Source organism: Bombyx mandarina, chromosome 07, assembly GCF_030267445.1.
Source record: "Bombyx mandarina strain Sakado chromosome 07, ASM3026744v2".
In the NCBI taxonomy this organism is placed as follows: domain Eukaryota; kingdom Metazoa; phylum Arthropoda; class Insecta; order Lepidoptera; family Bombycidae; genus Bombyx; species Bombyx mandarina.
Genome location: NC_143214.1, coordinates 12,497,071 through 12,513,482, shown reverse-complemented (window position 1 = coordinate 12,513,482; position 16,412 = coordinate 12,497,071). Strand labels below are relative to the sequence as shown.

General features: G+C 38.9%; 1 protein-coding gene across 7 annotated transcripts in view; it reads right to left on the bottom strand.

Annotated features, from left to right (window-relative positions):
- The window catches only part of GluClalpha (glycine receptor alpha 1), a 47,771-nt gene that overhangs the window by 21,124 nt on the left and 10,235 nt on the right, over positions 1-16,412 (bottom strand). For all 7 annotated transcript variants that reach the window (XM_089728833.1, XM_089728836.1, XM_089728832.1 and 4 more), the window contains exons 2-3: positions 10,691-10,765; positions 9,264-9,379 (exon numbers count right to left, since the gene is read on the bottom strand). In XM_089728833.1, the coding sequence (XP_089584959.1) occupies positions 9,264-9,379; positions 10,691-10,758 (184 nt within the window). In that variant the 5' untranslated portion in view covers positions 10,759-10,765. The remainder of the gene's footprint in view (positions 1-9,263; positions 9,380-10,690; positions 10,766-16,412) is intronic.

Below are 16,412 nucleotides of genomic sequence, written 5' to 3'. Positions count from 1 at the left end.
ATTGTATCGCGGCAGAAATTGGTAGGATGGCATTCCCATCTTACTAGCACCATCTACTGGCGGCAGTGAATACGACTTAGGGTGGATTCGACCAAACAAGAGTAAATCTTATTCTTAGAATAACTCGTCAGTTAATCGAGAGTAAATCAATTTTACGTTTTACCATCTACAATTCTAAGAATAGTGGGCCTATTCGGGAATTGTTACTATACCGCCGTTTCGCACGGAATAACGGAGCTATTCCTAGAATAATGTAAAGGCGTCAGTCAGTCCAATCATCTGATTTCTGTCATTTCATAAATATTTATTCTGTTTTAATTTCAAGTCAACGCAATGCACTAAATTATAATAATAGTCTGGCATTGTATAATGCAACGTTTAAACGAAAAAAGATAAAACCACACGACAAAACTTGACAATTCCCTCAAACAAACAACAAATAAAATTATCGCGTTTGACAGTTAGATATCTTGCACTACAGCTACTTTTTCACACTAAAATACGGCAAAATCGAGTTGAAGTTTTGTATGCTCTTACACTATGCCGTTGTACAACAACATTTATTTGTCGGATTTTATTTTCGTTCACCATTCACTCTGCTATTCGCATGTTGTTATTCCCAGCGCAAGTATACTATCGTTTACGTGGAAAGACGACTATGGATTTACTTGAGATTAAAATCATGGAATAGGTTATTCCTCGTATAGTTACTCGTGTATAAATTTAAGTTTGGTCGAATCCACTCATAGTGATCTCAATGTGCTGTTAGAATATCCAGAGAGCGTTTCTGCCCATTTTCTGGTAAATCCTGTAGCTGCCTTCTACGACAACTCTAGTTTTTGGACTTGAAGCCGAACTTCCAACAGTTTCCCACATTCAGGAGGCGCGTGTATTTGTACAACTCGATAGCCGAGAATGGTAGAAATGTCCGCTCACTAATAGATGAAGCCTTTATGATTCCTACGGGAAGAGAGGTGGCTCATTTAGACATCCTAAGATTTTTCTGCGAAATTTTCTAATAGTACAAAATACCTTTTAAACAAATAAACAGGTAAAATCTAACCTAAAATCGAATCAAATTATCGATTCGGGAATGAGCAGAACGCTGAATGCCTACTCTCTCAACACTCTCATAAAAGATAAAGCAATCCCGAGAACGCTTATATTTATAGATCGCAATCATACAATTGTGTGAACGGGAATAGGATTATTCGCCCGAGTGACTCTTCCTGCAATTTGTGCTCAATCAGTTGCCGTCTCAACCGATTACTCAGAACAAATTCGCTTCCCGTCGATAATGTATTGTTAATACACTGACTTCACCAGTCTATGGATAGTTTAGTGATTTTTTTTGGGTTTTTATACCATTTAAGGTAAATAAGCATACATACAGATAGCTTGTTTGAGCTTCGAGAAAGAGAAATGATTAAACAAGTCAACGAAGAAGAATCAGAAAGCGAAAGTGATAATTCATCGGCAATAAGTGGAATCGAATTTATGGACTCCGATTAGGACGTACTCCCCCTATCTGGGTACTATTGATTCGTCTGTACTTTATACTTTAATAATACTTTTAAGAACTGTCATTCATACTTTAATAATATTTTACTAATAAACATTTTATTACCATAAAAGTATATTTTTAATTTCTGCCAACCCTATCAGAAACCCGCGTGACGTAATGTACTCCAGGTGCCTGGTTGGATTAGTCGAGTAATAAGGTGCAACTGACGCTTAGTAAGAAATTAGTCTATGAAAATGTACATAAATGAAGAATGGTGGTGCTATGAGGTATAAGGTCTGATTTAGTCACTTAATGAATAATGATGATGAATGAGGAGCTGATGAACAGTGCTAGAAAATTTCGATGATTATAATTGTCAACATTGCTTTTTTGTACATATTTTCTTAATTTCCGCAAGTAACGGACGTGATTTTACTTCTTTTGACTTCAAGCTACACTGTAACAGCTTTTCGAGGCAGCATTTGAACGTGTTCATAGATTTGATCAATAGTTTTAATACCGGACGTCAATTGATATGAAACCCTGCTTGGCAATACTAGGTTTTGTCTTGGGGAAGCAGCATAGTGGAATAATTAAGTTTAGTAACAGCGATCAGGTAAGGAGAAAAATATATCATATATATATATGTCGGCGCAAATATGACTATTTACCTACTGATTATCAACTAATTACTCTGTGATAAGAAATTGATGTTAAACAGTTCCTTTTATTGTAATTTCAATACTTTAAAACGTGTTTGAAAAACGTGTAAACCCGCTCACGTGTTTGAAAAACGTGTAAACACGCTCACGTGTTTAAAACGTGTCAACACGCTCACGGGTACGAAGCCCCATAAATACGGCCGTGCTGTCTAGCACTGATTGATTCATGTCCGAGCCGTTGTACTGTACGGATATCTCTGTAACGTTGTTATGCTTCTCGTGCAATATACGAAGTTCTCGTGAAGTTCTCGTGAAGTTTTGTTTCGGAAACCCAAACATGAGTCATTCGTCAAGAAAGTGATGACCGCGACGTCAGCGGTGCTGACGTCACACTTTTTACAAACATCACGGCGGTCCCTAATCCGTCATCAGAAGCGGGATCACACGCCGCCTCCGTTCAGCAACAACATGGTGACCAGATAACCGTATCGGCGGATAATGACTACCCTCCAGCATCAGCCGATAAGCCTGTACCGTCTGCTTCACAAACCAGCATGGTCGAGCGACGGAATCAACAATCAACTGATCAATGAATACAAAAGATAAGTTTTTATTTTTGATTACTAAAATTTCACCACAAAATTCATCTGAAGACCATGATATCATTACACAACGAACAACACGTTACACATTCTTATCCCACCTTCAATAAATCTACGAGAACCTCCGAGAAATCTACGAGAACCTCCGAGAAATCTACAAAAACCTCCGAGAACCCTACAATAAAATCGCATTAATAGTCTCAAACTTACATAGTTACAAGTAACGCAAGTATAACAGATGCGCTACTCAGAGAAACTTTTTATTCCTGCAGATCAATGGGAATCGAAGAAAACCTACGAGAATCAACGAGGCTGGTGCAGAGCGCGCACCGCCCAAGTGGGATCACATGCCGCCTCCGCTGAGCAACAACCTGGAGACCAGATAACCGTATCAGCGGAAGAAGACTACCCACCAGCATCAGCCGATGAACCTCTACCATCTACTTCACAAACCAGGACACAAACCAGGATGGTCGAACAACAAAATCAACAATCAGCACAAGGATAAGTTTTTATTTTTGATTAATAAAATTACGCCACCATATGAGTACCACAGTGTACGCCACCACATGAGTACCACAGTGTACGCCACCACATGAGTACCACAGTGTACGCCCACTACATGAGTACCACAGTGTACGTCCACTACATAAGTACCACAGTGTACGTACACTACATAAGTACCACAGTGTACGTCCACTACATAAGTACCACAGTGTACGTCCACTACATAAGTACCACAGTGTACGGCCACTACATAAGTACCACAGTGTGCGTCCACTACATAAGTACCACAGTGTACGTCCACTACATAAGTACCACAGTGTACGTCCACTACATAAGTACCACAGTGTACGTCCACTACATAAGTACCACAGTGTACGTCCACTACATAAGTACCACAGTGTACGTCCACTACATAAGTACCACAGTGTACGTCCACTACATAGTACCACAGTGTACGTTCACTACATAAGTACCACAGTGTACGTCACAATATAAAACTACACAAAATAAGTTACTTTCAAAGTAACATAAAAAGGTACACAGATACCAATCTCAGAAACAGACATTCCATTGTTTCAGATGGACTCCAAGAACTCTCTGGTGATACACCATACATGGGCGGCTGGTGCAGAGCGCGCACCGCCTGTCAGTATGGCCGTGTCGGCGCAAATATGACTATTTACCTACTGATTATCAACTAATTACTCTGTGATAAGAAATTGATGTTAAACAGTTCCTTTTATTGTAATTTCAATACTTTAAAACGTGTTTGAAAAACGTGTAAACCCGCTCACGTGTTTGAAAAACGTGTAAACACGCTCACGTGTTTAAAACGTGTCAACACGCTCACGGGTACGAAGCCCCATAAATACGGCCGTGCTGTCTAGCACTGATTGATTCATGTCCGAGCCGTTGTACTGTACGGATATCTCTGTAACGTTGTTATGCTTCTCGTGCAATATACGAAGTTCTCGTGAAGTTCTCGTGAAGTTTTGTTTCGGAAACCCAAACATGAGTCATTCGTCAACAAATTAATGACCGTGATGTCGCAAGGCTGACGTCACACTTTTTACAAACATTACGGACGTCCCTACTCCGTCATATATGTCGGCGCAAATATGACTATTTACCTACTGATCATCAACTAATTACTCTGTGATAAGAAATTGATGTTAAACAGTTCCTTTTATTGTAATTTCAAGACTTTAAAACGTGTTTGAAAAACGTGTAAACCCGCTCACGTGTTTGAAAAACGTGTAAACACGCTCACGTGTTTAAAACGTGTCAACACGCTCACGGGTACGAAGCCCCATAAATACGGCCGTGCTGTCTAGCACTGATTGATTCATGTCCGAGCCGTTGTACTGTACGGATATCTCTGTAACGTTGTTATGCTTCTCGTGCAATATACGAAGTTCTCGTGAAGTTCTCGTGAAGTTTTGTTTCGGAAACCCAAACATGAGTCATTCGTCAAGAAAGTAATGACCGCGACGTCGGCGGTGCTGACGTCACACTTTTTACAAACAATACGGACGTCTCTACTCCGTCATCAGAAGCGGGATCACACGCCGCCTCCGCTCAGCAACAACCTGGTGACCAGATAACCGTATCGGCGGATAATGACTACCCTCCAGCATCAGCCGATAAGCCTGTACCGTCTGCTTCACAAACCAGCATGGTCGAGCGACGGAATCAACAATCAACTGATCAATGAATACAAAAGATAAGTTTTTATTTTTGATTACTAAAATTTCACCACAAAATTCATCTGAAGACCATAATATCCTTACACAACGAACAACACCTTACACATTCTTATCCCACCTTCAATAAATCTACGAGAACCTCCGAGAAATCTACGAGAACCTCCGAGAAATCTACGAAAACCTCTGAGAACCCTACAATAAAATCGCATTAATAGTCTCAAACTTACATAGTTACAAGTAACGCAAGTATAACAGATGTGCTACTCAGAGAAACTTTTTATTCCTGCAGATCAATGGGAATCAAAGAAAACCTACGAGAATCAACGAGGCTGGTGCAGAGCGCGCACCGCCCAAGTGGGATCACATGCTGCCTCCGCTGAGCAACAACCTGGAGACCAGATAACCGTATCGGCGGAAGAAGACTATCCACCAGCATCAGTCGATGAACCTCTACCATCTACTTCACAAACCAGGATGGTCGAACAACAAAATCAACAATCGGCATAAGGATAAGTTTTTATTTTTGATTAATAAAATTACGCCACCACATGAGTACCACAGTGTACGCCACCACATAAGTACCACAGTGTACGTCCACTACATAAGTACCACAGTGTACGTCCACTACATAAGTACCACAGTGTACGTCCACTACATAAGTACCACAGTGTACGTCCACTATATAGTACCACAGTGTACGTCCACTATATAGTACCACAGTGTACGTTCACTACATAAGTACCACAGTGTACGTCCACTACATAAGTACCACAGTGTACGTCCACTACATAAGTACCACAGTGTACGTCCACTACATAAGTACCACAGTGTACGTCCACTACATAAGTACCACAGTGTACGTCCACTACATAAGTACCACAGTGTACGTCCACTACATAAGTACCACAGTGTACGTCCACTACATAAGTACCACAGTGTACGTCCACTATATAGTACCACAGTGTACGTTCACTACATAAGTACCACAGTGTACGTCACAATATAAAACTACACAAAATAAATTACTTTCAAAGTAACATAAAAAAGTACACAGATACCAATCTCAGAAACAGACATTCCATTGTTTCAGATGGACTCCAAGAACTCTCTGGTGATACACCATACATGGGCGGCTGGTGCAGAGCGCGCACCGCCTGTCAGTATGGCCGTGTCGGCGCAAATATGACTATTTACCTACTGATCATCAACTAATTACTCTGTGATAAGAAATTGATGTTAAACAGTTCCTTTTATTGTAATTTCAAGACTTTAAAACGTGTTTGAAAAACGTGTAAACCCGCTCACGTGTTTGAAAAACGTGTAAACACGCTCACGTGTTTAAAACGTGTCAACACGCTCACGGGTACGAAGCCCCATAAATACGGCCGTGCTGTCTAGCACTGATTGATTCATGTCCGAGCCGTTGTACTGTACGGATATCTCTGTAACGTTGTTATGCTTCTCGTGCAATATACGAAGTTCTCGTGAAGTTCTCGTGAAGTTTTGTTTCGGAAACCCAAACATGAGTCATTCGTCAAGAAAGTAATGACCGCGACGTCGGCGGTGCTGACGTCACACTTTTTACAAACAATACGGACGTCTCTACTCCGTCATATATATATTATCTATGCTGAGGATAATGACACTAAAGAGTTTATTAGACGTTTGACATTCTCAAATGCCAAGCCAACAAAACGTGTCGTGTATTATCGTTTAAAAAATTACGTTAAAAAGTATAAGTTATTTTTGGTAACTGCTTTTTTCCCCGTTCGTTGATACGAAGCTCTATCAAGTAAACGTTACAATGATTAATGGTTTTGAAGGAGCTCCCCTTTCATCTTCATAATGGTTCTTAAAAATATTGTGTTCCTTCGAAGAGGACTCGACACGTTTCAATAGAGGAAAAATGAGGATTTGAATCTTTTGTCGTTTATTTTTTTTGTATTTTTTCATCATTATGGTTTTTCTGTGAAAGGCTGTAATTAAGGGCAGACAATATTATTTTCATCGCCTTCTTTTTTAGTCTAAAACTTTTTAGTACCTACAGAATATTCTGGAACAAAAAGCCTAAGATTCTTTGGCGATACAGAAACTGCTCTTGTATAATCTAATTACTATTTTGAGATGGGTTTGGGGCTGAGAAAAGGACAACCCTATTTACTCACGAGTTTTATGTACGAGTTTTATGTACTGATTGATCAACAGTAATCACAAATTTTCATTTTTCGACCGGCAATGTCTTAGTTTTTTACGCAAGCTTTTTTAGGGCAGGCCCATCAACCCCATCACAACTGTATCCCCATGTAGAAACTTTCGCTTGCACACGTGCGGTTTTTTCTTGGAGCGTCGATAGAAACGACAATAAATACTATTTGTTCATCAAAACTAATGTTGACTTCTGGCGATTGTAAAATAAAATATTTTACAATTCACCATATAGTTACTTTATAATCTAAAATAACGCCAAAAGCACACGACACATTGTTATGAGTCCGTATTCCACGACGTATCACTTATATAGCCCATTTGGGTTTCTCGCCGAATCTTCTCAGTGGGTCGCGATTCCGATTAAGTGGTAGATTCTGCTGCTCTTGCTAGGGCTAGTGTTACCAAATTTTCTCAGATTGAGCCCGTGAGCTTACCTACCCGTCGGGGCGTAGCCGAAATAGCCCCTTAGGCTACCAAAATAGCCCCTTAATAGAAATAGCCCCTTACCAGAGAATAGTTAAGGGAAAAAAATAATCGGCTATAACACGTCCCGTTAAATAAGCCTAGAGTCGAAATGTTCATAATCGTTTACCGTTAAGATAAACATTAACCTTACTTTATCACAAAGATATAGTTACGTCTTTTTAAACCTGGAAGCACCTTTAATTGTACATTAACACGCTCTTTTAATAGTGCTGTTCGCGAAATGTAAACATTATCGATGTATTTTTTTAAATATAGAAAATTTCAATATAATATTCGTTGTTTATATGTAACTTGTGACAATTTAGTGAGAGAAAGCTTCGATTTTTTGCTTTTGTGTTTGCTGTCAATCGAATTTTTAACTTTATAAAGCAAGATAAGTATTTTTAAGAGCCGTGAATGTTCCTAAAGCAGACGATTATTTCGACAACAAAACAGAATTAGTCGCCACGCGATATTTATGTATCTATTTGTAGTTGGCAAAGCTTATCTACAGTTCTATCTTTTTTTTATGGCTTATATGTATGGACGAGCTCACAGCCCACCTGGTGTTAAGTGGTTACTGGAGCCCATAGACATTTACAGCGTAAATGCGCCACACACCTTGAGATATAATTTCTGAGATCTCAGTATAGTTTCAACGGCTGATCCACCCTTTAAAACGAAACGCATTACTGCTTCACGGCAGAAATAGGCAGGGTAGTGGTACCTACCCGTGCGGACTCACAAGATATCCTACCACCAGTAAAAAAATCTGCTTTATATATTTATTTCTAGTTTTGAATTTCGCTTTAGACCAGATATGAACGAGTAACTAAAGCGTGTTTAGTATATGTTGAAATTGGTCGAGAAACGCCATTATTATACTAAAATTTGTGTTAACTATTGATAGGCAAACGAGCTCACTGTCCACTTGATGTTAAGTTACCGGGGCTCAGAGGTACCATAGCCACCTAAAGATCGTAATCTGTATTGTGTTGGGAACACTGATGTGACCAATGTGCATAGTGCGACAGTTTTTTTTTGTCAAAAATAATATGGGTACCTCAACTCCACTGCCAAGTTCAATAACAACAGTGTGCTTAGTGCGTGCTTTTTAACGTTCTCGATAGCGTAAAAGTTAACTCGAATTTGTATGCAGTTGGAACAGCGCCCCTAGCGGTAAACTGGGAAGTCATTCAATGGTAACATTGGTCGCAATTTACGACATCCATGGGAAGAGATAAAGTAGTGCTATTCTAAGATGACATCAAGTTAAGGCTTTATTAAACAACCTAGTCCTTTATGTCGGTGAGTTTTATCAATAACTAGCCGTACTCGCCCGCTTCGCTGGGCACTTAAAATTAACATTATTATTTATTGTCATTATTATTACGGAGTCCAAAACTCATATAAACATTAATTAGCCTATCCATTACATGTATTTTCTACATGGATACCAAGTTTCAAGTCAATCAGATGTATGGTTCAATAGTTATAACGGAACATCCGTAAAAACCACTGTAGATTTATATATTAGTACATATATAGATTGACAGCAAATACGATAAGTCAGTGATGTTTGTACGCTGATAAACTGGATGTGACTCACCAGTTCCGTTGATGCCTGACGGTCTGATGCGGGCGTCGTACCGCCCCGGCCCGAGGATCTGGTCCAAGATCTGCTTCTCCTTCTCCCTGAAGTTTATCTTGCCTGAATTCATACATCTGTGGGTAGGTGATAAAAAAAAATAGGCACAATTAAAATTTACTATTTTATAATTTTCAGTACTAAATTGAAAAGGTTGATATCAAAGATATCCGACCTCACAAATGTACCAGATTCAAGGTATTCTTGTGCTTAGAATATTCTTAGTGCATTAACCGATATAGAACGTAACCTACTAAACTTATGAATAAAATAGTAACACGTTCATTCGACAAATTATGTGTAACTAAATGTCAGATAAATGTCAATATAAAATTAACTACATAATATGCTTTTTCAATATATAAATGTAAGAGTTAGTAAGAACGGACCGTAAATAGATTAAAATAAATTATCGTTTAAGATCTTTGAACTTTATGGATATACTAGCGACCCGCCCTCGCTTCGCTTCGGAAAAATTAAAACACACATGTAACCAAAAAAAAATAAAAAAAAATAATAAAAAAATAAATAAAAAAATAGCCTATGTTCATCAGGGACAATGTCGGCTTCTAATGGCAAAAGAATTTTTCAAATCGGTCCAGTAGTTTCGGAGCCTATTCGAAACAAACAAACAAACAAATCTTTCCTCTTTATAATATTATTATTAGTATTAGTATTAGTATTAGTATATTAGTATTAGTATAGAAGAGCTTACGCCTCTGATTTCGTGCACGCTATTTTAATAATTATTGGCGTGTTGTTAAGTGGAAGTTAAAGGAAGATATTGATCAGCACTCTCAAATTGTGAAACCAAGCGCTGCTTTCATGTCAAAACATGTCCGGTCTGACCTTAGTATGTTATTCTATGAGCTGAAAAATCAAAGCCACAATAATTCTAGTTCGCGTAATTACTGGTGGTAGCAAGTCTTGTGAGTCCGCACGGGTAGGTACCACCGTCCTGCCTATTTATGCCGTGAGGCAGTAATGCGTTTCGGTTTGAAGGATGGGGCAGCCGTTGTACTGTAAACTGAGATCTTAGAACTTATGTCTCATGGAGCATCGCGAAATTTACGCTTTTGAGCCGTGAGTCCATCTAACCAAATAAGCCTTAAACAAAAATTCGCCCAAACATAATGACTAACTTGGAAATAATATTTATGACCAGCTGACCCGGCAGACGTTGTAGTGCCTCAATCGATAAATAAAAGACCTAAACTTTATTTAAATCCGAGAATTTTCATATTTATCTACCTTTTAAGCCTTCTCTGGACTTCCACAAATAATTCAAGACCAAAATTAGCCAAATCGGTCCAGCCGGTCTCGAGTTTTAGCCGAGACTAACGAACAGCAATTCATTTTTATGTATATAGATGATTACATATACTCACATTGCTAATTGTGTGAAGTAAGATAGTATCAGAACAAGCAGGGCACATGGCCGCCGAGGGAATTCCATCCTCCGTCTGCAACAAAACAATTTTTATTAATAAATCTGCCAATTGCAATTTGTACATACACAGTTCTGTTTTTCAAATAAATAATTCTTATAGGAAGGAAGGGAGGAGATTGGTTGCGGAAGGCGGAGGACCGTTCATTGTGGTGAAGTATGGGAGAGGCCTACATCCAGCAGTGGAGAGATACAGGCTGATGATAGGAAGGAAGGTTACTGGTAGCTCGAAGACTGTTTGAGCTTCACCAGGTTTTTTTGTTGTTGCTTATGTGGGTGGACGAGCTCACTGCCCACATGGTGTTAAGTGATTACTGGAGCCCGTAGACATCTACAACGTAAATGCGCCACCCACCTTGAAATATAAATTAAGGTCTCAAGTATAGTGACAATTTGCTAATATTATTGATAATAGATTGGGATTTGCTAATAGTCGACCGAACGCCTCCGAAGCAGACCTAACAGCTCAAGGGCAGCTGTTTCGTGAATGTATCTGCTACCAGATCAGAAGCTTAGAGTGTATTAAGAGATCAATCAAATGAAGATTTGTTTTCGCTCCGTTTCGGCCCCCGCTGGAGACGTCCAGGAATTGTTGGGGAATAGCGACTGGGTGGTGGTGTACAGAGTCCCGATTCGGCATCCTGGTTTTAGTCCAGCGCGGAATTCCAAGTACTTTAAATGAAATAGATGTTTTTTCTAATTGTCTCACAACTTATAGGAACAATCTGTCGCGGATCATTTCGCAATTAAATATAAATTAATCTTAAGCAATCAATCAAATGTGATCAAATCTTAGTTAATTTTTTTTTTTTGTTGAAAACGCACTGTCGATTGCAACTATAATTGAGGTGACATCTGCCATGAACTTTTGTCAGTTTGTCAATATTTTGTATTGATGATCACTTTGTTGATGCTACTTAATAAATAAAATAAAAATAAATAAAACTAGACGATGACCGAGCTTAGCTCGGTTTTTTTTTAATAACGCCATCTTGTCGTGTCTTTAAAGCGGTTAGTTGCCCTCAATTAAGAAAAATAGTATTATTATTCGCCAATAGATATCGGGAAGAGTTGATTATTGAAAGCACGAATAAAACAACATTTTCTGAAAATAAATCGTAGCTATATCGATTTATCGCCCCCGAAATCCCCTGTATACTAAATTTTATGAAAATCGTTGGAGCCGTTTTCGAGATTCAGATTATATACCTATATATACAAGAATTGCTCGTTTAAAGGTATAAGATAAATACCAGCTGACGTTGAAGTATAGTTGTCAGCTATTGCCTCGACGACCGGACGTCGTATGGGTAAGTTGCGCGTCTAGTTGTAGTGTTGACCGCGGAATCTCTCCTAGTTTGCCCGGGCTCTGTAAATAGGGTTCGGGCGTCGGGCGAGATTGCAGGGGAGTAGATTAGCGAGTGGGTCTTTAACATCTCTGGTCTTCGAGTCCCACCGCGAATCTCTAAGGTCGAGAACCTCATAGGTTCCCAGTCTTAGGCAGCGGCTTGGCTCTGCCCATGGCATTGATGACGTCCATGAGCAACAGTAACCACTCACTATCAGGTGGGCCGTATGCTCGTCTGCGTACAGGGGAAATAAAAATAAAAAAAAAGTGCTAAAAACCATACCTGAATTGGCTCCAAAGCCACAAACTCGACCACCACAGACAGACGGATCCAGTCAACAACGTGTATATGAAAGAATATTTCAACAAATATTCATTTTTAAATATCAGATTTTACTAACGATTTTGTTTATTAATAAAACGAAATATTCGTAAATGTGTTTACAGATCAAAGGTGGGAATAATTTACAAAAATAAAACATGTTTTTATTTTTATTTATTTATATAATACTATTACAGTCGATTAACTGCCGCTTGGCCCTTTGAATAAAACGCTTCGTGACGCAAATAGTTCGGACGGTACGAAGCGTGTGAGGCCAGAATTAAAATGATATATCTATATCTCTGTTATCTAGAAGCTTCCCGGTTACATCTTCGTGTGGGCGGGACGTTCACAAATTATGTCTACTCCCTAATTAGCAATTAGCGACGCTTATCTGCACTTGCTAGGGCTAGGTCTTAGTAAATTCTGCGAGGTGGAGCCCTGTGAGCTCACCCACCCGTCCGGGCATAGTTGGAATAGGCTATCAGCGGTTAATATGGAAAAAAAAATCAAAAACAATATTCAATGGCTAAACTTATACAAAGATTCTGCCACGCGTCTAAAATTTCATCGCTCTACGAAAACTGCTCTAAAAGCACAGTAGGTATAAGCTTCATGAAATGAAATCCTGTCAAAAAGCCAAAACAACGATAACTTAAGACTTAATTAACTGTGTGTTTTTTAGTAGAAATATTACTGTAATTTAGGCGCTAGCTAAACTAAAATTGTAATTAACTGCTACGCTGTGAGGGCTGCTCGTTATATTTGGTGTATATTTGCCTACCTGATATTACTATGATGTTTTTTTTTATTGCTTAGATGGGTGGGCGTGCTCACAGCCCACCTGGTGTTAAGTGGTTACTAGAGCTCATAGACATCTAACACGTGAATAAATGCGCCACCCACCTTGAGATAAAGTCTCAAGTATAGTTACAACGGCTGCCCCACCCTTCAAACCGAAACGCATTATTGCTTCACGGCAGAAATAGGCAGGGTGGTGGTACCTACCCGCACGGACTCTCAAGAGGTCCTACCACGCAATACATAATTTTGCGGGTCTCATTTTTATTACACGATGTTATTCCTTCACCGTGGAAATCAATCGTGAACATTTGTTGAGTACGTATTTCATTAGAAAAATTGGTACCCGCCTGAGATTCGAACACCGGTGCATCGCTCAACACGAATGCACCGGACGTCTTATCCGTTAGGCCACGACGACTATAGCAAAAAGTGTCGTTCCAACTTTTAGTCTTATTTTTTTCCGTCTAGCCCCTTTTCGCAACGCGCGAAAAGAAACTTCGTTCCAAAAACAAATTTAGTCGTTAATTGAAACAACCCTGCTTCTGTCAGACTCAGTTTCCCTCGTCTCCGCCACGCGGCGCTAATATGTTTACTTCCGCTGCCTTTCCGAGTAACATGGCCGACCTTAATTAAATTTTCGCGTGAACCCGAGTATAACAACTTTAGTTTCACAGTAATCTATCATTTATGTAAATTTCTTTTAGGGACTAATGTAGTTTGTGGTAATTAATTTTGTTTTCGGGTGTATTATTTGACCGAAACTTTTTTACAGATAGGAAAAAGCGGCGTTAATTTGAAAAAATTTAAGCGCTTAGCAAGTGTTACTTTTTTTGTTTATTATGTGTTAACTGTGCATATAGATCTATACATATATAAATATCAAATATATACATATTAGTATTACAAACGTTAATGTTTGTATATTTGTTACTCGATCTCTAATAAAAACCTGAAGGGATCTGGATGAAATTTTGTACAAAGATTGTTAACTACGACTGCCCCACCTTTCAAACCGAAACGCATTACTATTTCACGGCCCAAATAGGAAGGGTGGTGGTACCTACCCGTGCGGACTTACAGTAGGTCCTACCACCAGTAGTTACGCAAATTATAATTTTGCGGGTTTGATTATTTTTACACGATGTTATTCCTTCACCGCGGAAGTCAATCGTGAACATTTGTTGAGTACGTATTTCATTAGAAAAATTGGTACCCGCCTGCGGGATTCGAACACCGGTGCATCGCTACACACGGATACATCGGACGTCTTATCCTTTAGTCCACGATGACTTACAAACAAATCAATTAGTAGTTTATGGCCCAGAGAGTGACATACGCATTTTTTATGGTGTCAAAATGAAGTATGTTTTATTCTATATAGGGTGGTTTTATTCTACATTTGCAACGAATTTTATTTAGGTACACAAATGCTAAAAATCTTATTAGTTTTTTTTCTTTCATAATATACGGAATAACTATACTGAGACCTTAGAACTCATAACTCAAGATGGGTGGCGGCATTAACGTTGTAGATGTCTATGGGTTCCAGTAACCACCTACGAATAAATAATAAAGGTGGGCTATGAGCTCGGCCACCCATCTAAGCAATAAAAAAAAACACGGAAGAATAAGTTTAGATATTAGAAACAAAAATGCAGTTAAAATACATAGGTATCAACCCGACACGAAAACAGTCTTAAAATCTTTTGCTAAAAATAATGAAAAATGACTCAATATCTCTATTCTCTGGTTTGTTTGTGTTGGCCCCAGTTGAGAATTACAGTTGACGGCGACGTTATTCGTATCTACTCATGTCCCTTCGGACTTCGGAGTGGCGCTAATGGGAATGTGAAAATATAATTAATAGTTCTTTTGTTGCTCTATTAACCCGGGGAATGTGCGTGTCTGTTGAATTGTCAAGTGGGTTATTTTTGTCATTCTCGTGCCGCGTTCAGTGTGAGTAATGTATTCGCCTGAAATGCTTCGACATTTCTAAGAATCTCACACGTAATTGAAACCTTTTTGTCATCCTGTTCTTAGGAATACATCGGACATGTGAAAGCCTGCAGATGTCAAAGTATTCTAACGGTGTGAATTAGTAAAATTATTAAAACTAGTGGTCCCGCAATAGTCGAAATTCGACTATAATTCATTGATATTATAAGTTTGTACACTATTATGATTCTATTATCAAAGATTGTTATACTTCTTTAATCACAGATTTCGCCAAGACTACATTTTAGACCAATGTTAATGTTTTTTTTATTCTTTATTAAAGTCTAATGAATTCCAATTTTTCTAATGAAATACGTACTCAACAAATGTTCACGATTGATTTCCACGGTGAAGGAATAACATCGTGTAATAAAAATGAAACCCGCAAAATTATAATTTGCGTAATTACTGGTGGTAGGACCTCTTGTGAGTCCGCACGGGTAGGTACCACCACCCTGCCTATTTCTGCCGTGAAGCAGTAATGCGTTTCGGTTTGAAGGGTGGGGCAGCCGTTGTAACTATAATTGAGACCTTAGAACTTACATCTCGAGGTGGGTGGCGCATTTACGTTGTAGATGTCTATGGGCTCCAGTAACCACTTAACACCAGGTGGGCTGTGAGCTCGTCCACTCATCTAAGCAATAAAAAAAAAAAAAAGTCTAAAAAAAAAAATTTGTATTGGTCTAAAATGTAATCTTAATAAACACAAACAATATTTAATCTATTCTCAATTTGAGCGCAGACTATAAGCAATAAGAAAAGTTTGACAATAAACAAATAGTATGCATGTATGTGTATGTCAATTATTTGGTAGTGTGTGTAATGTTTTTTTATTTATTGATTTAATCTATTTTTTATGCATAATTTAAAAAAATATAAGTATTCGGCACTCCTGCGCTATATTCTCTATACCTAAGTGTGGGAAATTTCATACTCCTCCGTCCGCGCAATTTTCGTAAAAAGGGGTACAAACAATACCGTCTTTACCATAAGGGCACACGGGGCCCGTGCAAGGGGCCCCATTTTCAGGGGGCCCCTAAGGACCTACAATTTCTCTCACACATATATTCTCAAAACATTTTTGTCGGGCGCATTACACTTTTTTCACAAATCAGTAATCTTACTTTCCATAAGGGCCTCAAATTCTTGTGTGCCCAAGGGCCCCAGCCTAATTTAAGACGTCCCTGGGTACAA